Source organism: Beauveria bassiana (assembly GCF_000280675.1).
Source record: "Beauveria bassiana ARSEF 2860 unplaced genomic scaffold BBA_S00009, whole genome shotgun sequence".
NCBI classification, from domain to species: Eukaryota; Fungi; Ascomycota; class Sordariomycetes; order Hypocreales; family Cordycipitaceae; genus Beauveria; species Beauveria bassiana.
This window is the reverse complement of record NW_007930844.1, coordinates 292,709-317,763: the sequence shown is the minus strand read 5'-3', so window position 1 is coordinate 317,763 and position 25,055 is coordinate 292,709. Positions and strand designations below refer to the sequence as shown.

Sequence of the window (25,055 nt, the reverse complement as noted above, 5' to 3'; positions counted from 1 at the left end):
GGCAGTCGTGTCCAGCGCAAGGTTCCAGTCCTGTTTGCGCGATGCACACGACCGCACACGGATGTAACAATGCATTCAAGGAAGTGGGATGAATTCTTTTTTCTCTTTTACATATATATATTTTATACAGATTTGCCCATCACCGAGCAAATGGTGTGCGCACGAAGCGCGTTGCTCGGTGGCGGTTGCTGTTGGAACGGAGGCATTACGGATACTTGCTTATTTTTTTTTAACTGTCTTGGCTTTTGGCGTTTTGTGCGAGGCTCTCAGGGCAATGGCACAAGCAAGTCGGTGAAGGACGACGCGCATGAATCGAGGAGGAGGAGAAATGCATGGCTGGGGTAGGGATAGAGCGTTGGTAGTGAAATACAACTCGACATGTATATGCGTTGCCTGTTGATCTTTACCTGTAGACTGATCGATTGTGGAGGTATATAGCCTGGCAGGTTTAAAATCAAATATGGCTGTCTGGTAAGGCGGCTGTAAGGAAGACGAGACTTTCTGTATTGTGTCAGTGTTTGCGTGTGATGCTGCATGTTCGGTTTGGTGGTACATGTACGACAGCTGCACATTGAGGGTCGATAGCAACCCGTGTCATCACAAACTGTCATGCTTGAAATTACAAATCTTTCATCGGCATATTACCAGTCAGAAAGAATTCGAGACGGAACAAACAGACAGGCATAGCCTACTCCTAATACACAATCGCGGGCAAACATTCACTAGCCTTGATGACACTCAGATTGCCTGGGCTACATATAGTCTAATAGTAGCCACTTCAAAAAAATGGCCACAGTCGTCTAGGGGTCAGGACACTAGTTTGTGGAGTTTACAACACCGCGAACCACTGGAAACCGAGGTTCGAGTCCTCGCTGCGGCAGACCTTTTTGTCATTTCTCATTTCATTTCTTTTTTACTAGTTTCGGTTGCCGTCTGTGATGCTTTCTTCATGCAACCAAGACCAAGTTAGTTTTTCGATGATTGTAACTTTGCGAGCGTGTGGCCGTGCAGAAGAATGGCATGGCACAGACCCTTGCCCCTCTCAGTCAACGACCCTGCCTGGCTCTCGGTGGCAACGCGGGGTAGAAGGAATCGTAGCTAAGGGTTAGTCAAGTTACATGGGCACTACATATCTGGGTCTTGCATCGTGGTAATCTGTTATAGCAACCATGTAGCTGCAGCTGTACCCAGTATTCCAGTAGCCACTTGTTTTCATGCATGTATTTATTAGTGGGAAAGAGCGGCTTAGGACGACTTGCAAACACGACGATACGAGCTAACGATGATACGCCACAGATGGAGGGGAACCCCTGCTCTTCGCTATGATCGCTTCTACAACTAAGTTAACCACCAACGTGGACGTGATGGGATTCAGGGAATGATGAAAAATCATGTGTAAATCATGTGTAAATCATGTCCGGCATTGAGCCGCAGGAAGTGTGCGGTGTGGTGCAGTGTGGTGTGGTGTCAAACCGCGAGTTGCGCCGCCATGTCCGTTCGTTGTGGCGGTTAAAGTTGACGTCGTTGCCGAGGGCGGGCCAGGGTCTCCTCAGGCCATGTTCAGTGCAGAATCGAAAGGGACTGCGGTGGCGAACGTCTTCTTTTTCTGTTGGGAATTTTCAAAGATGAGCTGATGGTTTGCACTCATTGATTTTGAGAACCTAGTCTGGATAATTAGTTCATTTTGTCTTCCTCGGCGCATGTGAGTTAGTTGTGTGTTGGAGGTGCGGGATGGCTGTCGGTTGTGGTTGTGCAGAAGGACATGTGATGCAATTTGAGAACGCGAACGGAAAAAGTACACTGAAAGAAACAAGTGAAGAAAGAGAAGAAAATAAAAAAGAGTGAAATGATTGGAACCTTTTATTATAGATTATTACTACTTGATGCTTGTATTATATGATACTTGCGTTTGCTGGCCGTTTGCTCGCTCCAATCTATCAAGGCAGAGTTGGCCCGCCGGTCCGTCCAGCAAACGGGCCTCTCTGGCAGCAGGTGCAACCGGTCGGCCCGCCCAGGCTTTCCGGTGTGCAAAATAGCGTTGCGCAAGTCGCCAAATGGGGCCCGTCCATCCCCCACAAAAGCCAAGGGCCCAAGGCTGCTTGGTCCCGTCCGCCTTCCCCAACTTTTTGAGTTGCTCGAGACTCTCCTTTCATTGATCTCACCTAAATCTCTCTTCCTATTTCATGATACAGATTCTCAATTGCGAGGTTGTTCTTGCTGTTCTGCTCTACTACCACAGGCTTTAAATTGATGCAGTCCTGTGCGTCTAAGTAACACGAAAGTCTCCCGTGTATCACCGATTTAGCCTGGTTGTTGGCTACTTGCCGTCTTGGCTTTCCGCATCCGTCTTCTCTCACATTCTCAACGTCAACAACTTCTCCCACGTCCTGACACTGCCATCTCTCTTCTCGAACAAGCCCCAATCATGGCGGAATCAGTCCTGCTCGAGGACTCTACCATTTACACACCCGCCGCCGCCGCCATCGACAACATGGTCTACGCCGACGGTTACAAGCCCGTCCTCGACAAGGACCTGCCCGATATCTCCTTCATGACCGACGCGGAATGGGCCACCTTCTTCTCCATAAGCGAGGCCATTGTCCCGGCCGTCGTGCCCCAGACAAAGGTCCAGGACCCCATGCGCCAGCTCGGCATCCCGGACAAGAAGTTTTACGCCACCGTCGACGAGACCCTCGCTGGCCTGACCAACCCGCCGCCCCAGCAAAAGCTTCTCGAGTGGCTCGCCTTTCGCGTCGTCGACGAGCCCGCCTTTCGCCGCGAGATGCAGCACTCCATCGCCTCGGCTGCTCTACGCATGGAGCTCGCCAAGTTTATGAGCCTGCTCAAGTCAGTCCCCGTGTCCCCGACCTCACCTAGCATCCAAACGTTGAGCTAATCTTTCTTCCTCGCAGCACCCGCTACGGCAGTCTGCTACTCACCGGCCGCTGGACACCCTTTGTAAGGCAACCTCTTGCCGTTCGCCAGCAGATTCTCATAAACTGGCGATCATCGCGGCTCTTACCGCTGCGCATCGTTCTAAAGTCCATGAATGCGCTGACGCGCAAGTCTCTCGGCGCATCGAGCCGCTACATCAACGACTTGGGAGGATTCGAAGCGTTGCCCAAAAATTGGGAGCGCAAAGACGGCTTCGATTTCAAGTTTATCCAGGTGCCGGATGGTACAAGCACGCACACCATTGAAACTGACGTTATCATTGTCGGCTCCGGCTGCGGTGGCGCCGTCTCAGCCAAGAACTTGGCCGAGGCCGGCCATCGCGTGCTCGTTGCGGATAAGGGCTATCACTTTGCGCCTGAAAGCTTTCCCCTCAGTCAGGTCAGCAACAAGCATATCTACGAGAACAACGGCCTCGTCATCTCCAAGAGCTCCGCCATTTCCGTCGCCGCTGGCGAGACGTGGGGTGGCGGCGGTACCGTCAACTGGAGCGTGTGCTTGAAGCCGCAGGACTATGTTCGCAAGGAATGGGTCAATGCCGGCCTGCCGCTGTTTGGCTCGTCCGAATTTGATGACTGCATCGACCGCGTGTGGACTTCCCTCGGGGCCAACCAGACTGCCATTCGCCACAACCACCAAAATGAAGTCGTCCTCCATGGCTCCAAGAAGCTCGGCTGGCACAGCAACGTCTGTGATCAAAATACGGGTGGCGCCGAGCACTACTGCGGCCGATGTCATCTCGGCTGCAGCGCCAATGAGAAGAGAGGCCCCGCGGTCGCCTACCTCCCTGACGCGGCCGATGCGGGCGCGGAGTTCATTGAAGGCTTCCGGGTGGACCGTGTCGTCTTTGCCGCCGACGGCGTGACGGCCACGGGTGTCGAGGGTGTGTGGACGGCCCGCAGCGATGACGGCACGGTGCACAGTTTGCCAGAGACGCGTCGCCAGCGCAAGGTTTTGATCAAGGCAAAGAAGGTGCTCCTATCGGCCGGCTCGCTCTGGAGTCCGACGCTATTGCAAAAGAGCGGCGTCAAGGTCAGTCTCATTCCTTTTTCTCAGTCTCCAGTAGTACTATGCTAACCCGCTGTAGAACCCCCAAGTTGGGCGCAACTTGTACCTGCACCCTGCTGCCTTCCTCGTTGGTCACTTCAACGAGCTTGAGCCCCAGTGGGAGGGCGGCATCATCACAGCTTACAATGGGGAGTTCCAAAATCTGGACAAAAAAGGCCACGGCGTCAAGCTTGAGACCATGGCTATGTTGGTACGTACTCTCACGCGCATGGACGAATAGCCCGGGCTAACATTGTGATAGCCATATGTTCTCTTTGCCATCCAGCCGTTCGAGGATGGCTTCGACTCTAAGCTCTGCGTCGCGCGCATGAAGCAACTGCACACCGTCATCTCCATTACACGCGACCGCGACCCGGGGCGAATCATCGCCGATCCCGTCACAGGCGTGCCCGTCATTGACTACGACGTGTCGTCGTTTGATGCCGAGCACAGCCTAGACGGCGTCGAGGCTATTGCCAAGCTCATGTACGTCATGGGCGCGACGGCATTGTACCCGACCATTCCCAACGTGCGACCATTTGTCGTGGCTCGCGACGGCGACGCGGTCGCACAAAAGAACTACCAGGACGGCACGGACCCGGAGTTCACGGATCCTACGTTTGCAAAGTGGCTCAAGCATCTGCGCGACGTGGGCAGCAAGGCCGGCGGCGAGGTTAGCTACCTGTCGGCGCACCAGATGGGCTCGTGCCGCATGAGCGCCAAGAAGAGCGGCGGTGTCGTGGACCCCAAGGGCAAGGTTTGGGGCTGCGAGAATCTGTATGTCGCGGATGGGAGTGTGCTTCCCAGCGCGAGCGGCGTGAATCCGATGGTCACGATTTTGGCGATCTCAGACTACATTTCGCGACAGCTGGCGGACGAGCTGTCGGCGTAATAACAGAGGGTTGGGGGTGGGGTAACCAGATGTCGAGTGTACAATGTCATAGGAGTGACGTGAGTCTTGGGGGAAGAAAAAGGCGTGCATTTGCAGCGGAGTGGCGATTTTGTATATTGTATTTGAGTACGTGATAGCTTTGAAACGTTTGATGCCATGTGGACAGTTGTATGAGTGAGCATGTTGACGAATCACCGATGTCTCAAGTCATGGAAAATGGTCTCCTGAATTCACTTGCGTGGTTCGGTTGAATCACCATATCGGCAGCTGATATGGGAGTAAAATCAAAAAAAGACTCACGCCAAGGATGGCCATCTCAATCGTAACGATCTTGAAAAAGTGTGGAGCTAGCATGTTTCCCAGAATAGAAACAATGAAATTGTGGCAGACCGCCACGCCGCGTCAATCGGAGAAATATCACCCAGGACAAAATCGAGTAGTTTTTTTAAAAATAGACACGTCGCCTATTTTTCTCGGGTTTGACATGTAAAAGAAAAAAGGCGGCGAGTAACCCTGGTAAAAGAAACGGCATCGCGGCTAAAAAAAAAGGCAAAATCTGCGAGTGGGGAGGCAGCCCGAGCCACAAAAAGTACACAGCCTCACCCAACAACCCCAGCAGCCCTTACCTGGTCGTGCTGTGTGGTGACGACAACTGCTGGCATCGACAGCGGCGATGCCGAGAATTGAAGATGCTTGGGCATTTATTTCTTTTCTAAAGATAAAGAGAGGAACAACAAAGGTAAATATGGGACCTTGGAGGCAGAGAATGACAACTGTCGTCAACTTGCGGGGGTGTTCTGTAAGATTGTGGCGCAAGGAGTTTGCTGGGTTTTTTTTTATTTTTCAATAACTATTCAGTTCTATTTATTTGTGCTACTTTATCTTGTCGCACCGTATGTTAAACTACACTTTTGCTCAACCCCCCCCACAGGATACGCTCATTCGAGCACAACTAAGTGGCGGTGGGTAAAGAAAACCAGTATAGAGAAAAATAGAGAAAAAGAAAAACCTACGTCATTGTACGGATCGGCAAGACCCTTGTCTGGCGACACATGCACGCAGGTCTCAAAAAAAATGCAAGCATTAAAGAAAAAGAGCCTCATGCGATGCGTGTGACGAGGTCAGCTGGTGATCGGGAGACGCAATAGTGTGTGGCTGTGCATGCATGCATGGCCCATTTGTGCATTTACGTCGGACAAGCTTCTATCGTCGGGTTTTTACGTCTCTTTATCAGGGAGCAAGGAACAAAAGCCATGCATTTTAATTAATTTATGTTTATTCTTATTTCTCTTTCTTTTTCGAAAAGTATTCACACGCCCTTGTAAGTAAGTAGTGGGAGAATACCAAAAGAGGAGGATTTAGTAGTTTGTTTTCTTTGCAAAAACGTGTTTGCCCAGTTTGATGACATATCGTCTCCGCTAGTCACGCCCGATGACAGCAAAACATGCCAACTGTTACCACAATCTAGGGATATAAAATTTGACGACAATTGAATCAAAGACTAAAATAATGGACATGTGGGCCTTGGAAATCATGCATGTACCGATACTTTTTTGCACACGTCAGTTTGGCCACAACCCTCCAACCTTCAACAACATATGGCTTAGACATCAGCGCTTTTTTCCCTTCTTAGCCTCCCGCGTCCTCCATCTCTCTCCACACACACAAAATGTCTAAGATCGAGTAACAACGTTGCGGAGAAGAATACTCTGATGTTTTTTTTTTTTTTCAAACAAAGGAAAAGAATAACTCAGCCCCGTCAGGGAATGCTTCGGTGGACTCACATGACCCTCTTGGCCAGCTCATGTGACGAAGTCCGTATGTGCGATGGGCTCCTTTGTCGACCACACCCCTCTCGACAATGTGTCAATTTTTTTTTTTTTTTTTTTGAAAAGAGAAGAAAAGAGCACTAGATCCGGAATTTCCTCCTCTTCCCATAGAAGCAGGCCATGTATGCATGAGGCGGGCAATATCTTTGCAACACGTCTCTGCTTACACATATTGACACACACGCATACTCGCCGGTGCGGTATACATCTACACCCCAACTAGCAGACGTCAAAATTCCGGCCTCTCCGTCTCGTTTCTTGCCTCGTTTCAATGCGTCCGTCCTCATCTCGCATACCGCCCAGTCGGTCTGCGCTCGACCGCTTTAAGCGGACGCAGCGTTGCTCGATAGGGCATCATTTCGCAACACCGAGACCTCTCACCTCGTCAACATTACCCCTTTCTCCTCATTTCATTAAAGATGAAAAAAGTCACGTCTCCACGTCTGAATAGCCTTTTCTTCATCCGCGTGCTTCATCGTCCCATTTACACGCACACCCTCATGCCATTCCGACTTGACTCGCCTTGTGCATATGATTGGCAGGCTCTTGCCCAATCAAAGGCCATTGTTACCCCCAGGTTTCCACCAACTCTTTGACCCGCTGACCAATCAGAAGCCGTAAGTGCGTTTTAACAGCAACGCCAACTTCAAACCAAGACGACCAGTCGACTAATATGACCTGCAGTCCATACACCCTCCCCTTTTGAGGTGGCGAGAGCCTCCCCTTTCTTGAATCCCTTTCCTTAAACAGGCTGTAAGATGGACTGTAACAGGCAGGGCCCTTGCATCTTCAAATCTACCAACCGAAGACTCTGTATCTGTAGATGGTATCCGCCGTATAACAGTAGTGCCCGCCTCCTTCCCGCCGCTTGCGACTCTTGCTATTGCCCGCCTGGTCTCGTCCCGAGCGGCCAAATGAATCCCCACGGCAGCTTCGGCAACACCCATCAATTTGGGAAAGGTTCCCGTCCTGCAGGCTCGCACATCCTCGCTACGTCTACCCTCCCAGGCCTGTGAGCGCAAAGAGTAAAACAGGGGTTACTCGACCTCAAGATTGAAACTTGTCATAGCTCAACGGCTTACTTTGTCAGGAATATTGGTTGCTCTCTGGCAGACTGGCACACAGAGTCATGGCAACGATTCTTGTATATTGTCAGGAGAAATAGCCTTCAGGCTTCGGTAAAAATCCGAACCAGGTGAAGACATTGTAAAGGTCTTGTTGTTGCAGAACAGTTCCGACGACTTGTATCCACAGCAACTGTTGCATCAGGCGCTGCGGCGCATTCCGTAGCTTCAGACCGTGACTTGTCATAAGCGTGGAGGGTGGCATGCATACCAATGTCCTGCGAGGGTCCTTGGCACAGTGGCAAGGGCAAATATGTAGGCTTGCTTCTAGATCGCGATCCTCCTCCTCAGGTGGCACGTGACAATTGTCAGCGTCGCAATTAACCTGAGGCCGTCATGTGCGAGCCTACTCCGTATACACGCCTGCAGACCACCAAAAAGCTCTCAAATGCAGTCGAGTGAAAGCTCATGGAGGAGAAGCACAACGGCTGGTCCCTTGGTGGGGCAAGATGCGATATTAGACGCCGATTCGTCGCCTTGAACATACAAAATGCCAATCACGGCAAGGGGTTCCTAGTTTCCTGCCTGCATAATAAGCGTCCCAACTTTGGCTCATCTCGTTCGGGTTCTGCTTTGGCAACCGAGCTTCTCCAGCTCGGGATCGCGCCCGCCCGCTTGGACTTTGCAAACGCCACGCATGACAAAAAACACGCTCATCTCCAAAAGTAATTCTCGCTTCTCATATCTCATCTTATTCGTCACAGGGCGTAAAATGTCCCTTACATCGACGGGTTGCACAGCGTGTGTAGAAGCAATGTCTACCGAGACATCCGCAGTCCGTCTGCATGTCGGCAAATGTGTAGATGGTGGGAAAAGGTCGAGTTAGTAGCATTATTCTGAATATGCGGTATGATTCCGACATCCGCGACCCAGTTTCACTTGCAGCCGGAAGGAGTCGAAAGCCATGCGGCCGCTCTCAACAGGATATACGGGTGGTAAGGGTGGTAGCGTGTTTGATGAAGCGCCGTTGATCAATAAATCGATGGTAATAAGCTGTCGTTTTCTGCTGCTTGACTACTGCCGGGCATATTCGAGCATGTGCTGTTGCTCCGGACGTGGAGTGGTGGGGTGTCAAGTGGTGTGGTGGCCCGTCATCGAGGCCCAGGCAAGGCACATGGGCAAGCGGCTGCTGTAACCGGGCTGCAGACCAAGGTCACCACCCTGATGCCAGGTGTCAGTTGCCAGAATGCAGGGAGAGCATCAGAGCGGAACGGGAATGTTGATTATGAGATGATGGGCCCATCAAGTGGCAAGATAATGGGTGCCTGCGAGAGCAAGACTTGGCGACGCAAGCAACAAGTCGGCAGGGCATCAATTTTCAGCCCCGACGAGCAATCAAAGCATTGAGCTGCTCCTATTGCATGGTATTCTCTGCCTGGTATTCTCTGCCTGGAATTCTCTGCCTGGTAACTCCGTAGATGGAGAGAGATCGTCAGTCGTATGCCGTTTGGCAGAAACGTGGGTGATGCCTGTTGGCCGGGGCGACTAGGTTTGCCAGCTAAAAAGCCGGTCTAGAAGAGCATCGCAGGAAGGTGCAAGTAACTGTACAAGGCAGGCGCAAGGCAAGCCGAGACCAAGGAGGCGAGAGTGAGGACGCTGAAGGATGGACTCGCAGCTCGGTACCAGGGAGGCGGATGGATGGGGCCGTGGGGTGGAGGCTTCAGCTCCGCAGGCTATCTGGTGTCAGTTGCCCGTACCTGGTGGTGGGAAGCTGGCAGCAAGCATACATAATTCTGCTGACAGAGCACTTTGTGCCTGAGCATGCGTGGCGAGCCGGTTCCTGCTACAAGATAGGCACCCAGTTTGCGCGGTGAATACGTCTCTGTGCATCGGGACTTTGCCGTATCACCAAGTCAAGCACAAAGGCAGCCATGTAACCAGCGGCGCAGATACCTGCAAAAGTGCGCCAAGCACTAACAACAGCAGGCACTAGGTACTGATACGCAGGCACCTACTTAGGTAGGTAGGGAACTACCTAGGTAGGGCCTGCGGACTTGCGGCCACAGCAAGGCAAACTGGCCCGCTGAGCGAGGCAGATCCTATTGTACATGCAGCTTGCTATTTCTAGTAATAGCAACAAAGCTAGCGGGTAGTTACGGACGGCGCCGTCGGGGGGAAATCAAAATAAAAAAAAGAAGGGCCGTTTTTTCGCTTGTCTGAATGCTTGCTTGGCTACCTCACAAATCAACTAGCCCAACCCAGCAGAGCATGCATAAAGGGCTGGCTAGAGGTACATGCACGGTAGGTGTCAAGGTGCAGGCGAAGCTGACAAGGCGGGGCACTAGACTAAAGGCGCCGCCGCCTCTTGATGATTTAGAGATTAGGATCACGAATATCAGACTCACTAATTATGGAGCAAACACGATAATTTTTTCCCACAAACTTGTAGTTGTCTATATCATCGTTCGTTTCAGACCTGCTGGCTGCCTTGTGTTGGCAATAGCACGAATAGTAACTCGGGTTAACTGTAAATGTACTCGGTGTGGCGGGCGCTCACACCCTGTGGCGTTCCACACACCCCGTGGGCCACTCACTGTAACGGGCACGGCCGACGGACAAGCAGGCAAGCAGACAATCCAGAAAGCGGGTTATTGATGAGTCGTGAGGTGCGAAAATTGGCGGACATTTCGGCGGATGAATGGCAATCTAGCAGAAAAGTGTCCGTACCTTGGCATCAGTGCCGCCCGCTCATGCTGCCAACCCCGAGGCCAAATAGACCGACCCCCCTCTCCTGCGCCTTTCTGGGCTAGTTAGTGGACCAGTAATACTTACTAGGTACCTACCTAGGTAGGTATTCACCTTAATGCGCAGTCACCTGCAGGCTATCTCGTGGGTGGTGTGTGGCGCGGTCTGCAGTAAAGACCAGGGAAACGAGGAAAAAATGCCAGCAAAGAAAGAGGGAGGAAATAAAAGTGCCCACTCCAGAGGATACCAAGGCCTAGGTAGGGTCCGCAATGCATCAACCTTTTTTTATTTTTGTATTCCTGTTGTGCTATCCTCTTTGCTGCAGCTTCCATACCCTCCGCTCTACAGAGCCTGAACCCACTGTACCGTCGGCCGCGACCCGTACCGTCATCAGCCACTGCCACTGCCCACGCTCACGCCCACGCCCACTTTGTCCACTACCTTAGCAACTTAGGTACTTCGTTAGCTTCCTACCCAGTAAGGACAGTGAGGACACCTGCAAGTATATCTCCCCACCACTGCCCTCCGCCACTTTTCCCTTTCTTCTTTGCTCTTCACGACTCTCGCCTCGTCCGACGTTCACTTCTTTCTTAAACCGTCTCTTCCCCTCGCGGTTTGCGGCAAGCTCAGCAGGCGATCCATCCTCGCCAATCCTTATTCCCTGCTAAGCATCATTTGTCGCTTCATCCTTCTTTTTTTTATCTTTTTTCCCATCCCGTTTTTAATATATTCTTCTATTCCGCCCTCCCGACGACCAGCCGTAACACCCTGTGCCTCCTCGCCCCTCCCGTCCAATACCCCCCGCCAATATACCTCACCCCCGCCTCACCAGACAGACCTCACAGCCGTCAACATGCCCGTCCAATTACTACCAGCCTCCGCCGCCGCATTTGCCCCCAGAGCAGCCTCCGTCAACGTCGTCTTGGGTTCCAAGGTCGAGCCCTGGCTCACCCTGACACTCAAGCGCATCAACCGTGTTAAGCGCCCTCTCAACTCGGTCGCCCAGCACCAGAGATGCCTCGCCGAGACCCTCGCCAACAAAAACGCCATCTGGACTCTGGCCTCTGTCATGCTCCCCAAGCTTCCCGAAGCCGACATGCCCACCGACTACGCCGAGAACCTCTTCAGCCACCAGCTCATCCACATCGAGGCCTACATTGTCCACGTCGACATGGTCCTTCGCAATGAGGTCGCCTACAAGCTCACCACTGACACCATCGACGCCCTCGTCGAGTTCCACAAGGAGATTCACTGTGTCGATGCCAAGGCAAACTCGTCCGACTGGTCTGCAAAGGAGCTGCAGTGCAAGAAACTGCACGACGACTTCGTCCAAGCCATCAACAAATTCGTCTTTCGCACCCACGTCACTGCCCTCGAGGGTCTCGAAGAAGATGGCGCCGGCGAGCTTCTCTGCGGCAAGAGCGAAGAGGTCAGGAATAATCTCATGAACCTCATGAAGCCTCTTATTCCTCCCCCTCCCCGCCTCGTCGAAATGGTTCGCCAGCCTCCTCTTCTACCCAGCTCTCCCATGAACCACATTTGGGCCTCAGCCGTTTCCATGCCTCCTCCTGTCGATGCCTGGGGTGTCTTTCCTTCGAGTCCCAGTGTCGCCTCGTCTGTTGAAGCCACCACCCCAGTCTGGCACAACATGCACATGCAGCAACAAGTCCATGCACCTTCTCCTCCCATGGACTTCAGTCAACCTCAAGTTCCCTCTCCTCCCGTGGACTTTAGCCAACCCCAGGTCACCAACGCCTACTTCTTCGGCGGGCCTCAGTTGACTGCCCCCATGTCTACTGTGCCGCTGCCCAGCATGTACGCGCCCAACCAGTGCGGCATGAATGTCTACATGGGAAATGTGTTTGACTGGCAACGCTTCCAGGACTTCAGCACTCCCATTATGTGACTACCTCAACCCCCTCAGTCACACGTAGGCACTCTGGCTCCCGCAGGGCCGTCCTAATTCTTGCCCCTTTCGCGTTCTCGTCTTCTCCTGGAGAGAAGTCACAAAAATCTCCGCACTGCAAGACTGCTCAGCGACATAGACTGGCATTACTCATACCCTGGCGTTTTCTACTCATTCCTCTCTGCATCGGGCTTGGAGTTTCCCAATATCCACTTTGGCCAATCGGCGGCTCCTTTAATCGGCTACAAGCTCTATCGGCTTTCCATTTCATACGCAATAGCGAGCGTTTGTTTCCTGTCTTGTTTCAAGGGCTGGCGCAACTGTTTTTATATTAATCGGGGCAACCATTCGGATACTTTGCGCCGCTAGATCGGCCGTGTATTTCTTCATTCACGCAATGGCTGGCTCCGGACGGGCATAGGATGCTCCTACAAGGTGACAGGGCTATCTCCAACGGCTTCTCCTTTTTCCTTTTCTCTTTCTGTTCATCATTCTCCATTCTTTTGTTACGACATTTTTGGGTTAAAGATAAGAGGGATATGCAGCAATGCGCAGATTTCGGCTAGGCCCGAGACGAACTCTTCTTCACTTCTTCTACTTCTTTTCTTTTTTATTTCCGTCACGGATCATTCCTTTCCTGCATCACAGGATGGGCTTGAGACGTCAACGATACCCCGCGTGCTAGCCACCAACCGTCTCTTGCTTCACCTGTTTATTCACGAATTATGACGACCACGAAGTTACGAATCGAATACGCAACAACTTTGACGAATGCTGCATCAAAACCATTGCATTTGGAAGTTGACCAACGACATATCGATTCAACGCTGTTGCTTGGGTTGGAGAGACTGGTTCTCGCCCCCACTCAACAATCTGGCCGTCGCTGAAGCCATGATCCGTAATCACGCCGAGATGACTGGAGCATCTCCGCGCATAAAGGCACTGGATGTCGACGGAATCACGCACCCTCATCATCAGGATGTATGAGTTTGTGCAAGTGTAAGCAACAGTATCTGAGCTATGCTGCGCAGAGCTTAGTACTGTTGCTCTCACAGTCTCTTGTATCAGCTTTGGCTGCCCTTAGGCGCTTTAGTGATGGTGCACGAGGCAACTGTGGGACATCTCCCTACAGATGGATGTGTTGCGGCCCGGTCGCATCATGATCCAGGTGGATTGGCAACAGAGGTGGTTACAGTGTGGTGGCAAGCTGCTATGCACCTTGCACCGCACCTCCCTGGGCCAGACTTGACCCAGTCTGGTGCCTCTGTCGCAGGGATACTCGCAATTCATAAAATGTGAGATGCTGGATATACTATAATCACAAAAGCGGGTGGCAGCGGTGTATCGTCCTAGATCACGCGCTCATCAGGATGTCTGCACAAGCAAGCCGCTGTTCTTGGCTAGTAGCTTCAACCCCGGTGGTGAGGCGAACGGGATAGTGGCCACTGTAGTGCAGTGCCGGGTTCTTTACCACCCGCACCAAAGAGAAAAAAAAGAAAGAATCAAGGAAAAGGAAGGCAGCCTGACTTAACGAGTGTTTTCAGGGATCCCTGTTGGACTTGTAGTCTTTTTTTTTTGTTACCTTTTGGGATGCCGCCCTTTTCTTCTTCTTTTTTTGGATACCTATGTAAACCTCTCCTTGGCTAGCCCTTTAAATAGTTGATCAATACGAAACCAAGTTTCGCCACTGCTGCCGGACTTTGCAGGTGAATTGTTTTTCTCTTCCAGAAGGATTCGTTTTTGGGGGGAAGAGTCAGTTACGCACGTCTCTTCCCCACGAGAAGGCGTTTCTCATGCGGCCCGTGATGCTGGAGCAGAAGCCGTCTCCAACACGTTGTCCATTCGGATGTCCAAGTTGAGAAATAACGGCCAGAAGATGTGGTTCTCAAGGCAGTCAACACATGACAGGCAAGGATATAAATAAGACGACATCGCTAATCCAGGGTCGCGCATCTCCAGACTCTGTAACACGTACCCTACACCAAGAAGCAGATCACGAAAGAAAGCAGTTTTCTTGCGCTGAACATGCTTGCGAAGCATGAACTGACTTTGTGAGCGAACTCGGCACATCAAGGCTGCAAAGGGAAAAGAAAAGGAGCTTGTTGTGGCTTCATTCGTGTTTAAAAATCCAAGTGCCAGGCCACCACTTACTGCCCTTTCCACCTCACGTTCAGGACAGTCAGTACAAGGCCCCCCTTCTCTTTCGTCTTGCACAGTCTTGTTCTGATAGAAGAGACCACGCCTGTCTTCTACCATAATCTCATTCATCTTCTATGCTTCTGCTTCGAGAAAACATGTTGCAAGATGGCAGCATGCCACTTTTACTCGACTGTTGCCTGCTCAAGCAACCAAACTTTCATAAGAAGCATACTATTCTTCTCATCGACCCCTTCCTCCGAAAGATATTGCGCCGTCTACCCAGATGCGACGTAACTACTAATTCACTTTAAATGCCTATTTTTTTCGTGTTTCCTTTATTGTACACGTATTCGTTGAAACCCGCAAAGTGTCACCCTACAACGGGTGGCATGTTTCGCGCGTTGCATTATTCTTGCGAGACGGTTTGCTGCGGAAAGCGAAAAAAATCAGTACATCAGTAAAGCAACCCCGCCAACGCAAGGAATGAGAAAACAGATGGAGCCTTACCACGAGCCAGTCCATGCCCTCGTTGACGCCGCTGCCGTCGACGGCCGAGCACGCCATGATGCTCCAGTTGCGGTCGCGCAGTTCGCCGAGGCGCAGAGCCTCGGAGATTTCGCCCGCGCCCTTGGCGCCGGGCTGGTCCTGCTTGTTGGCGAAGACAAGCAGCGCCGCGTCCTTGAGCTCCTCCTCGTTGAGCATGGCGGCGAGCTCGTCGGCAGCCGTCTGCAGACGGTCAATGTCGGTCGAGTCGACGACGAAGATGACGGCGGCCGTGTTGGCGTAGTAGCAGCGCCAATAGGGGCGAATCGAGGTTTGGCCGCCGAGGTCCTGGATAATGCGCGGGTCATGTTTTAGCAGCTGGTGCTGGGGGAAAATGGGTTGCGCGTGACTGTTGAGAGGTATAGGGGGGAGATGCGTACCCAGACGTTGAAGTTCAGATTCTTGTAAGTGACGGATTCAACATTGAATCCTATCGTGGGTATCGTTGTGACAACTTCGCCAATCTAGTCACATTGTCAGCACCATGGCGAATTCTCCCGGTCAGCTCCCGGACCGCTCCCATGCGAACACACCTTTAATCTGTACAAGAGAGTCGTCTTGCCCGCATTGTCCTAAATCGCCGTGGAGAAGGCGAGCCCAACTGTCAGCACCCAATCATGCCCCCCAAAGAATTATGCGCGCAGCTTGCAAATCTTCCCCAGAACGTTGCCGGGCGGGGGGAGACCTGAAGGAGAGGGGTGGTGTTGCCGTACGAGACCAAGAATCAGGATGCGAATCTCCTTTTTGGCCCAGAGAATGTTGGACAGCCACGAAACGCTTGCGCCCATCTTTGCTTGTCGCGTTTATATCGTTTGAAAGTATAGTGATTATCGGAGAGGAGTAGCTAGGGCGGCGCGCGCGCGTCGGGATAATGTCGCCACCTAGGGAGAAGAAGAGAGAATGGGTATCGTATGCGTATTAGAAAAGAAGTATAGAAAAAATAAAGGTCCCAGGGGTTTGTTGTCGTATTCCCGAGACTGTCCCCCCAGAAAAAGAAGAAACTCCGTCAAAAGTATTCAGTCAAGAAGTTTACAAGAAAGAAAATCGGTAATGTTTCTTCTTGCAGCCAGGGTTTTCTGTTGTTAGAAGTAGTCAGGCAGGCGGGAGACGCGGGAGTTGAGAGGGGCGGCGAGCTTCATTAGAAATCCGGCAGCACTGTCCCCTTATTCTAGACTGCCTTGGGGGCAACAAGCTGGGCACAGAGAGCTTGCTGGGCTGGGCTGGGGGCTGGGCTGCCAGGTGCATCGCGGGACGGTGAGAGGCCTAGTTACGGCGGCCCCAGCTAGGCGAGACCCGCAGCGGTGTCCGCCCTTGGCTCGCTACCGATGCGACCAAGGTACCTAGGCAGGCATCGGCGAGTACGAGGGTGGTGGTTGTTGGGACCAGTCATGAATGTTTGTACGACAGTGCCGATACGTTTGGCCTATTTGGGGGAAATTCTCGATTCTTGAGCTCTTGAACGGCTCAACCCTACCAACTGCAGTAAAGAAGCCTGTAGCAGAGTCGTTCGTCCCCGACTTGGCCTCGGTTCAAGCCTCTGATGGCAACCTCATTCTCACATGGCCCAGGCTGTGGAATGACTGGCTTTTACTTATTACTAATCGCCGCTTGTATTTGCCATGCCCTCTTTTCGAGCGTTTGTGGAAATCCTAACTGGCCGCGGCATCTTACCGTCCCACCTACAACGACAAGTCACTCGTCAAAGTACCCAACAACTAACATCAGTCAGAGCAGAAACGACCCTTATATCCGTAACAGATTGCCATGTCAAGGCCCCTCGTTCATGCTCCTTGTGGTGACTTTGCATGACAATCACCACACAGTGACACGAGTGACAGATATCCATCACCCTCCCTTACTCCACCTTTCTACATTCGGCCGACTTTCGATTTGCCCCACCACACCCTTTCCGTCTTTTCTCCGTCATTGACGCCTCAGGCATCACACGCGCCACACGAGCGCACCAGCCACACCCACAGCACCCTATTTTTGCATTTCTCGCTACTAGGGCTTTTACGCCCTCGAGTGGCGTCGAGCGAGCCCGCTGTCCCGCCCCAAGGCAAAAATCCTTTTGCAACTCCACGCCAACCGAAACAACGAAAAAGCCCCCCCATCATCGACAATCGAGCAACCGACCGTCAAGATGCCCGTATGAACGCCCCGATCCCCTCTCGTCCTTTCGAGTCGAAGAGATTCGAAAAGAGGTCCCATTAGTTTCGATAGTTTTCGTCGGCATTCACATCAAGCGCTTTCAAACCTTCGCCCGATCACAAGCCGTTGATGGATAGCCAGCGGGCGCGCGCAAACGACCACGAAGAAGAATTCGACATGGGAATGCGCTGCGTCTACTCGTGTTGCCTGGCTTGAATGATGATTGTATAGAATGCGACAGGACGAAACCTATCGGGACCTCTTTTTCGCCATCTCCAGACCAACGAAACGAACCTCGAGTGACGACACGCTTCCTCCTTTGCTAACTCATCTTGCCTTACAGAGCCTCAAGTCTTTCCGTACCAAGCAGAAGCTTGCCAAGTCGCAGAAGCAGAACCGTCCCGTGCCCCAATGGATTCGTCTCCGCACCAACAACTCCGTCCGGTACGCTCGCCTCCCTCCCTCCCTTGGGAGTATTGACTCGACCTCACGAAATGATGGAACCATCCTTTGGCTAACATGATCCCCCACAGCTACAACGCTAAGCGCAGACATTGGAGAAAGACGAAGCTCGGCATCTAAATGCCCGGGCTTCTGCTCTTCCGCCCCTTTCCCTTCGCCGTTTCTTTCCAACTCCGAAACCCTTGACAGCGCCTTTCGGCATCTTTGATCGGCATCATTGACCAGGATGGAATAAAAGACTCTCCCTCTACTTTGGTCATTGACGACGACGGCTGTCAGTTTTCGGGCACATGCAAAGATTGATGGAACGCTTTCAGACGACGAAATAGAAGAGGTTGCATGAAAGTGATGAAAAAGAATCGGGGTTGTTTTTGTCAAATTTCTGTTGTTTTTACAGCAAAAGCTCCTAGTGATCCTTGCAAACCATGGCGAAACATGATATCAGGGAAAGAAAATCCAAAAAAATTTCAAACCAGGACTTCTTTGATGTAGATGAGGTTGGGGGACGAGTGATACTGCGGCCGCTGCTGGACAAGTTGTAGTCATTGCAGAGCAGCTGACTGTTCCATGGCAGCAAGGCTGCGCTGTTGGCTAGCTCGTCTGGTACAAAGCGAATGATGCTTACCTTATCTACGGTAGTTGGTCGCTACGCATATGAAGGACGTCTCAGCATCGTTCTGTGTCGCCCACCCCCGTTACTACTGACTTCATGACGCTCGTGTGTCAGCGGCGGGCAATATTGGCATGATTTCACGTTTCCTCGTCGGTCGGCATATCATGAATGATCAGTTTTTTGTGTAAGTCCGAGTGGCATGCGCCTAGCGCAATACTACTTATCCCCCAAAACTACAATGACTTATCATTGCCACCAACCATGTCCATTCCAGCCCAAATAAAACGCCTGTAGTGTATAGTGTGATGATTGGCGGGCTCAAAGTAACTTGTAGCTATGAGACTCACCATCAATCACAGAGAAAAAAAAAGGGTAACCGTTATAAAAGTAGCAAGCATAAACAAAAATGCATCACATCTACCCCGTGAGCGGTGTTAGGCGGATTGCGCTTATCGGTCCTCGGCCCACTCGTTCTCGCGGCGGATCTGCTCCTCCTCCTCGGGTGTGAAGTCGTTGGTAATATTGAATGTCTTTCGGATCTCCTCGGGCGACTTGCCCTTGATCATATTGGCAACGGTCTTGCAGCCAACGTCGAGAAGGGGCTTGATATCAAGATAATTGGAGGCCTAGGGGGTACAGATGAGCATTGCAGGCTAGTCGAGAGGGGGGGGGTTAAGTAGACGTACGAGTATGATCTCAAACAGCATCTCCTGGTCAACTTGCATGAACTTTTGATCCCACTCGTCAATGTCGGTGGTCTTCTTGCGAACATCCGATTCGTCATCCGCAGCTTGGACGGGATCGTTGCGGTGGTATGTGCACCACTCGATGACCTTGCGCAGGACGGCCTCGTTGACCTAGGTATAGAGCATGCGTTAGTTCTGCCATGTCTGCGTCATGGTCGGATGGGAGGGAGGAGGGCAGCTTGACGGCGACCACGAGGCAAAGGTGGCGAGACTTACGTTAGGGATGGGAATGGGGTTGTCCTGGCGGATGTTGCCATCGCCGACATCCTCGAGCATGTTCTTGATGAGCATGGAGCGCTCGCAGACAGCGCGGTCTGAATCGTGAGGCAAAGTGTCAGCAAAAACAGGGCATCGACATAGCTGGAGGCGAAGACGGGCAGCGAGCACGTACCGACTTCCATAGTGGCATTGTCATTGGAGACGAGCCAAATCTTTGACATCTTGGCGTTGGTGTCGGCCATTTTTGCTGTGTGACGAGGTGGTGATATGGGAGAAAAGAAGTGTAGGATCTTGTGGCGTTTAATTTGTTAGTCGTTGCTGAATGTGATGCTATGTGATTGTTTCACGGTTGAGGTGGCAGTTTGCGAAAGAAAGCAGGCAAGGTGGCAAGCAGGCAGGTGAGTGGAAGAAGCGGGCAGAAGCACCTGCGGGGTCTCAGGGTGGTGACTGGCAGGGTCGCGGCAGTGTTGGACTTACTTTGTGTGTGTGAAAGGTGGTAAAGTTGATGGTTACGCGACAGAGGAAGAGATGAAAGGGAGGCGGGTATTTATGATGGACAACGATAATATTTGCATTTGTCAGTGTTGAGTGGCTAGTTATAAACCTTTCGAATTTGCCAATTATGGCTGATGCCAACAAATTATGGCGAAGTAACACACGGCACCGTGATTTATTAACGCGCTGATGCCTGGAGGTACCTAGGTGTGCTAACACAGCGCCTGGCACAGCGCCTGGAGCGACCCGAAGGGAGCCTTTGTTCGTGCCGCCCACCCGCCGTGAGCCCTGTGCTGCCTATTACTAGGCCCGCTCTCACCCGCAACAGAAGCCAGGCTGTTGGTGTCGCGACTCGTGACTCTTTCGTGGCGCCGCTTGTTGCACTCTTTTTGCAGCCACAAGACTTTATGCTCGCTAGGCCGGTCAGTGCAAGAAAGTATTTCGTTCCTTCTTGTGTAACTTCAAACTAAAATACGATGAAAAATCAAACGGCCCTGTTCGGTAGGACATGGCGAAGGCAACGGTCGTATACTACTTGTGGTCGCGGTGTGCTCCCGTCTCCTTTATTCACAGGCCCCATTGTAAGTTTGTCCTTGGGAGTCGGGGTCATCTTCATAGGTGCCTGCTCGATTCCCAAAGTTTGCCGTTCGTTGGTCTGTGAAAGCGGCGTTAAGATTCTGCGTCAAACTTCTAGCCACATTTTTCCCAAGACATCCAACGAACCTTTGTTGGAGATGCTAGCTCATTCCGTACATCGCCTGACATGAAGGAGGGTAGCATTTCCCGGCTTGATTGCTGGGATGATAAAAACACCAAGCAGCGTGAATTCGGCTTACAAGCCGCCTCGTCGAAACGACAGCAAAGTAACGTGCGCCCATTTCTATACCCACGGAACCTGGACCTCTACGCCGTACGTCATATTGTTATTGACATCTTGTGTCATCAAAAGGCACTCTAGGAGCATTATTACCTTGCGTAGGTCGATATACGGCTTGTGTTGTTGTCGCCGTATACAAGAGCCAACACACCTAGCAAAAGCTTATAGAAGAGTCGGCCAACGTGCAGTCTGCATGCTTTCTAACTCCTTGACATTACATAATCAGTATCGCCATCTAGACTCGGGCAAGTATGTCGACGGGTGCATCGCGAATTACCGTAGCGGCAAAAGCAAGGTATTGATTCGACGGAGGGGATGAAACGCGAGGTGTCACCTGTACTGTGGCTGTTGGTGCTGAGAAGTTGACGGGAAGTTTATCTGCCGTTTTAAATGCTCGGTAGCTTATCGAGTCTTTCGTTACGGCTTTCTGTATCGGTTTCAGTTTGTGATCATCTCTCCCGGTTGTTGCGTGTGAGAAATCCTCTTTTTTATTACACGACGGCAAAGGCACAGCTAGGTTGAAAGATTCTGTCGCTATTTCGGTTGTCAAAGAAATGGTGACATGTTCTAACTCTGTTTTTCTTTCTTCCTCTTTCCATTGATGATGTTTTTCTAGCAACCAACTACCTTTTACCTCCAATTTTCTGCAGGGTTTTTACACGAGCATGTTGACCGACGCCATTCATCTCCCGAGACACCACGAAGCACAGGTAGAACGGCTGGCGGCTTGACAGTTTCTTCGAGAACTTAGGCCGAAATTGTCGAAGTTGACACCTCAGTGATGGTGTTGTTTGATGGCAAATATGGTGCCCTGCTGGGTCCATCACGTTCCAGCTAATAGCCATAGCAGCCACAGAAGACGATGGTGAGGCCGTGACGGGGGCTGACGGGGGGCCAAGCGTTCAAGTAATGCACAGCGAAAGCGAAAAATCACTATCATCATATCATCGATCTGTCATGCAAACCGCGAGATTCTCAACATGTCGGTCTGGGACAACTGTTGGACGCAAACAATAATTAGTAGGCAGAGGTGGAGATGCAGTGGATGCTGAGTTGCGGACGGCCCGGTCCCAGGGCTTAGCGATTTGTTGGTTAGCGAATTTCTAGCGAGACGCTGCAGCAAACCAGCAGCCGGTGGACCCAGTTCATACCAGGAACCCCCTGAACTCTTGTCATGCCACTCACGACCCCTTTTCTTCAGCACAGTCAGTGTCGTGGGAGATGCATTTAATTATCTTCGCGATCACGTCACTTGGTCACGCTGATGATGGCGTGAGTCTTTTGGTCATGACAGCCACGTCCAATCACAACGCGCTTATCCCTCGAAAATGGCCAAGACAACAACCAGTGATGAGGTCATGCTGCCCTTGCAGAGACATGCAAGCGTTCAGACAAGTAAGCAGCCAGGCAGCCTTGGCGGCCTACATTTGTCAAGATCATATTCAAATTTTTTCTTAAGCTACCCGCAATTTAAGAGCTTTTGCCCCCAAATTCTTGTTATGGCTTTTAATCCTCCCTGTTGGCCCCAAAAGCCCCTTGTCCGTTTGCAGGTACCGTGCACTCAGTGGCTGGCCGCTGAGATTCCAGAGCGCCCGCAAGCAGTGACCTGTACTGATAGGTAGTACATGCCGTGATGCCCACCAAGGCACTTCCCGCCAGGTACCTTGCCCTGAAATCAGACATTCGGAGAAGGATATGCGGGCCTCCCGCTGTCAGCTCGCCCTCTGTACGAAGTACTGTAATAATAGAACTTGCCACGCTTCAGGTTTTGCTTCTGTCTCTTCCAGGCTCGCACCACCACCATTTTTGTTTCTTTTCTATTCCATCTCCTTGGGTCATTTTCTTTCCCAAAACCTTCCCACTCCTCTTGTCTTTAAGTCCTTATTTTAATACTCTTTTTTTCGCGGTGGAATCCGATCTTCTCGGCCATCCTCTCCTCTCTCACCCTCTCGACTAGATAGCAACGCGCGCGCTCTACTCTGCTTCTCTTTTTGGTGTCAGCAGCTGGCGCATCCATTTACTTGGCGCGCGCGCGCCGCCCGGCTTCGAGCCACCTCATGTCGTTGCTTTGCTCGCAGCCTCCGACAAGCCGCCATCGCATCAGCCCTGAGAGGCGTTTCGCCCGACCAGGAGAACAATGTGGAGGCGCTCCTATCTACTCCTCGTCGCTATCCGACTGTGGTTCGCCCTTTCGCCTAGTTACCTCCATCCCGACGAAAACTTTCAAGGCCCAGAAGTGATAGCAGGTGTGTTTGATCCTCGCGCATAAATTGCACTGAGCAATGCGCATTCGCGCGTACAGATTCAGTCTGCAAGCTGGCGCATCGCATGTGCAGAGCCTGTCGCAGCTCCGTCGTGTTGTGTGAGTCGACATCGCTGACTGACTTTTGCAGGCGAAATCTTTAGCTATCCCGTGCGACGAACCTGGGAATTCACAAACAACAATCCTATCCGAAGCGTATTCCCATTATGGCCCGTCTACGGCCTACCCATGCTCCTGCTGCGATGGCTGTGGATTGGAAACGGCAACGACGGGGAAATTGCGCCCATCGTCGTCTTCTGGACGCTCAGGGTACTCATGTTCCTCATCAGCTTCGTACTCGAGGACTGGGCCCTGCACGAGCTGATTCCTTCCCCGCGTCATCGCCGCATCGCAGTCCTGCTCGTTGCCTCTTCCTACGTGACCTGGACCTACCAGACACACACCTTTTCAAACTCCATAGAGACGCTAGTGGTTGCGTGGAGCTTGGTACTGATACAGCGCATCACTGATTCCAAGGTAAGCTGGCCTTTGACTTTGCGACGCGACACTATCTTCCCGCCAGACCGTCTTGGCTAACTCTGCCTTTCAGCAACAATCTACCCTCCTATCCTCCTTCGGTCTCGGGATTGTCGCCGTCTTTGGCATTTTCAATCGCATTACATTTCCAGCGTTTCTCTTAATTCCCGGCTTCCGTTTGATACCCCATTTCCTGAATAGGTAAGCTTGCGCGCAACGAACTCCCACTGTACAAGCCTCCGTCACTGACCGGTTTACAGGCCTCTTTCTTTCGCAGTCCTGGTCTCGGCTGCGCTTGTTACTTCTCTAATCGCGATTGCGCTGGATACCGCATTCTACAATACAGATTCTGTTACGTGGGCCGACCTAATTTTCAGACCAGTAATCACCCCCCTCAACAACTTCAACTACAACTCAGACACGGCCAATCTCGCTCGGCATGGCCTTCACCCATGGTACCAGCACTCGCTTGCAAACCTACCGCTATTGCTAGGACCCGCTGCCGTGTTGTTTGTGACGAAACCTCAATTTTCCATCCGTCTCTACTCGGCCATTTCTGGTCTGGCAGTCCTATCCATGTTCCGACACCAGGAAGCGCGCTTCCTTCTACCGACGGTTCCACTCATCCTGTCGTCTGTTCAAATTCCTACGAACAAGGCCTTATTACGTGTCTGGACCGCCGCCTGGATCATCTTCAACCTATTTCTCGGTGTGCTTATGGGCATATACCACCAAGGAGGCATCGTTCCTGGCCAAGTGTTCATGGCTGGTCAGCCTGATGCTACTTATGCCATCTGGTGGAAAACATATTCGCCACCTATTTGGCTGCTCAATGGGAAGAATGCAGTTTTGCAGACCAAAGATGTTATGGGCATGAAAGGCGACGATCTACTCCAGCAGCTGACGTCGCTCGCTACATGTGACATACCAGCCGATCGCCGTAACCAAGAGTACTTGAAGGAAAAGAATGGTACCTATCTCATTGCCCCGGCCTCTGCCACATGGCTTGACCCCTATTTGCCAAACAAGGGTCTGCAGGGGCTACGGTTTCGCGAGGTGTGGCGTTACCGCCAGCACCTAAATCTCGACGACTTGGATATTGGTGATGATGGCCTTTGGAATACGCTGACCAGAGTTGTTGGCCGCAGAGGCCTGGTTGCTTGGCGCGTCACGAAAAGCTGCTAAGTGCGTTAGAAGAGCACAGTGACCTATAGTGATTTCTGTTACCTAATTTCTATAGACTTCGAATGTATATAATGCGATCAAAAATACTAAAAAAAATACACATGTTGCATCGACTACCCGCAGGGTCTTGCCGAGCGTCAAGCCATGGGGTGGCACCGCTGAGAGCTCCACTCTCTAAGACGGCGAGTTACTCACAAGTGACTTTGAGACTAATCAAAACTTAGAAATGATCTCTAAGTGCAGTGTTACTGGCTGACCGAGCGTCAGAGCAAAGTCTTGCCTCGTTACGTTGCTTATAATGAGCTAGCCATGCACACCAGAGACGAATAGTTTCAGCTTGACCGGGTATATTGAAATACATCTACGTATGATTCATTCAAGAACTCGTAACACATAATATTCCCTCATACC

The 25,055-nt window shown here is 51.7% G+C and overlaps 7 protein-coding genes across 7 annotated transcripts; 5 read left to right on the top strand and 2 right to left on the bottom strand.

Annotated features, from left to right (window-relative positions):
• Positions 1 to 2,425: 2,425 nt before the first annotated feature.
• On the top strand, positions 2,426 to 4,891 carry BBA_04100 (GMC oxidoreductase; the record flags this gene model as incomplete). The annotated part of the gene is made up of 4 exons (XM_008599197.1): positions 2,426 to 2,847; positions 2,913 to 3,984; positions 4,040 to 4,210; positions 4,262 to 4,891. The coding sequence occupies 4 exons, from the start codon at positions 2,426 to 2,428 to the stop codon at positions 4,889 to 4,891; spliced, it is 2,295 nt and encodes a 764-aa protein (XP_008597419.1).
• Positions 4,892 to 11,382: 6,491 nt separating this feature from the next.
• BBA_04099 (uncharacterized protein) lies at positions 11,383 to 12,435 on the top strand (the record flags this gene model as incomplete). Its single annotated transcript, XM_008599196.1, has 1 exon — positions 11,383 to 12,435. The coding sequence occupies one exon, from the start codon at positions 11,383 to 11,385 to the stop codon at positions 12,433 to 12,435; it is 1,053 nt and encodes a 350-aa protein (XP_008597418.1).
• A 979-nt stretch (positions 12,436 to 13,414) lies between these two features.
• On the top strand, positions 13,415 to 13,874 carry BBA_04098 (uncharacterized protein; the record flags this gene model as incomplete). The annotated part of the gene is made up of 3 exons (XM_008599195.1): positions 13,415 to 13,434; positions 13,491 to 13,730; positions 13,763 to 13,874. The coding sequence occupies 3 exons, from the start codon at positions 13,415 to 13,417 to the stop codon at positions 13,872 to 13,874; spliced, it is 372 nt and encodes a 123-aa protein (XP_008597417.1).
• A 1,106-nt stretch (positions 13,875 to 14,980) lies between these two features.
• On the bottom strand, positions 14,981 to 15,905 carry BBA_04097 (ADP-ribosylation factor family protein; the record flags this gene model as incomplete). The annotated part of the gene is made up of 4 exons (XM_008599194.1): positions 14,981 to 15,001; positions 15,082 to 15,405; positions 15,498 to 15,581; positions 15,831 to 15,905. The coding sequence occupies 4 exons, from the start codon at positions 15,903 to 15,905 to the stop codon at positions 14,981 to 14,983; spliced, it is 504 nt and encodes a 167-aa protein (XP_008597416.1).
• Positions 15,906 to 17,500: 1,595 nt separating this feature from the next.
• BBA_04096 (60S ribosomal protein L39) lies at positions 17,501 to 17,850 on the top strand (the record flags this gene model as incomplete). The annotated part of the gene is made up of 2 exons (XM_008599193.1): positions 17,501 to 17,712; positions 17,802 to 17,850. The coding sequence occupies 2 exons, from the start codon at positions 17,501 to 17,503 to the stop codon at positions 17,848 to 17,850; spliced, it is 261 nt and encodes an 86-aa protein (XP_008597415.1).
• A 942-nt stretch (positions 17,851 to 18,792) lies between these two features.
• BBA_04095 (SCF complex subunit Skp1) lies at positions 18,793 to 19,550 on the bottom strand (the record flags this gene model as incomplete). The annotated part of the gene is made up of 4 exons (XM_008599192.1): positions 18,793 to 18,969; positions 19,030 to 19,200; positions 19,306 to 19,403; positions 19,481 to 19,550. 4 exons carry the CDS (start codon positions 19,548 to 19,550, stop codon positions 18,793 to 18,795), a joined length of 516 nt encoding a protein of 171 aa, XP_008597414.1.
• A 3,267-nt stretch (positions 19,551 to 22,817) lies between these two features.
• BBA_04094 (Alg9-like mannosyltransferase) lies at positions 22,818 to 24,644 on the top strand (the record flags this gene model as incomplete). Its single annotated transcript, XM_008599191.1, has 4 exons — positions 22,818 to 22,926; positions 23,074 to 23,459; positions 23,506 to 23,660; positions 23,720 to 24,644. 4 exons carry the CDS (start codon positions 22,818 to 22,820, stop codon positions 24,642 to 24,644), a joined length of 1,575 nt encoding a protein of 524 aa, XP_008597413.1.
• Between the last annotated feature and the right edge of the window lie 411 nt (positions 24,645 to 25,055).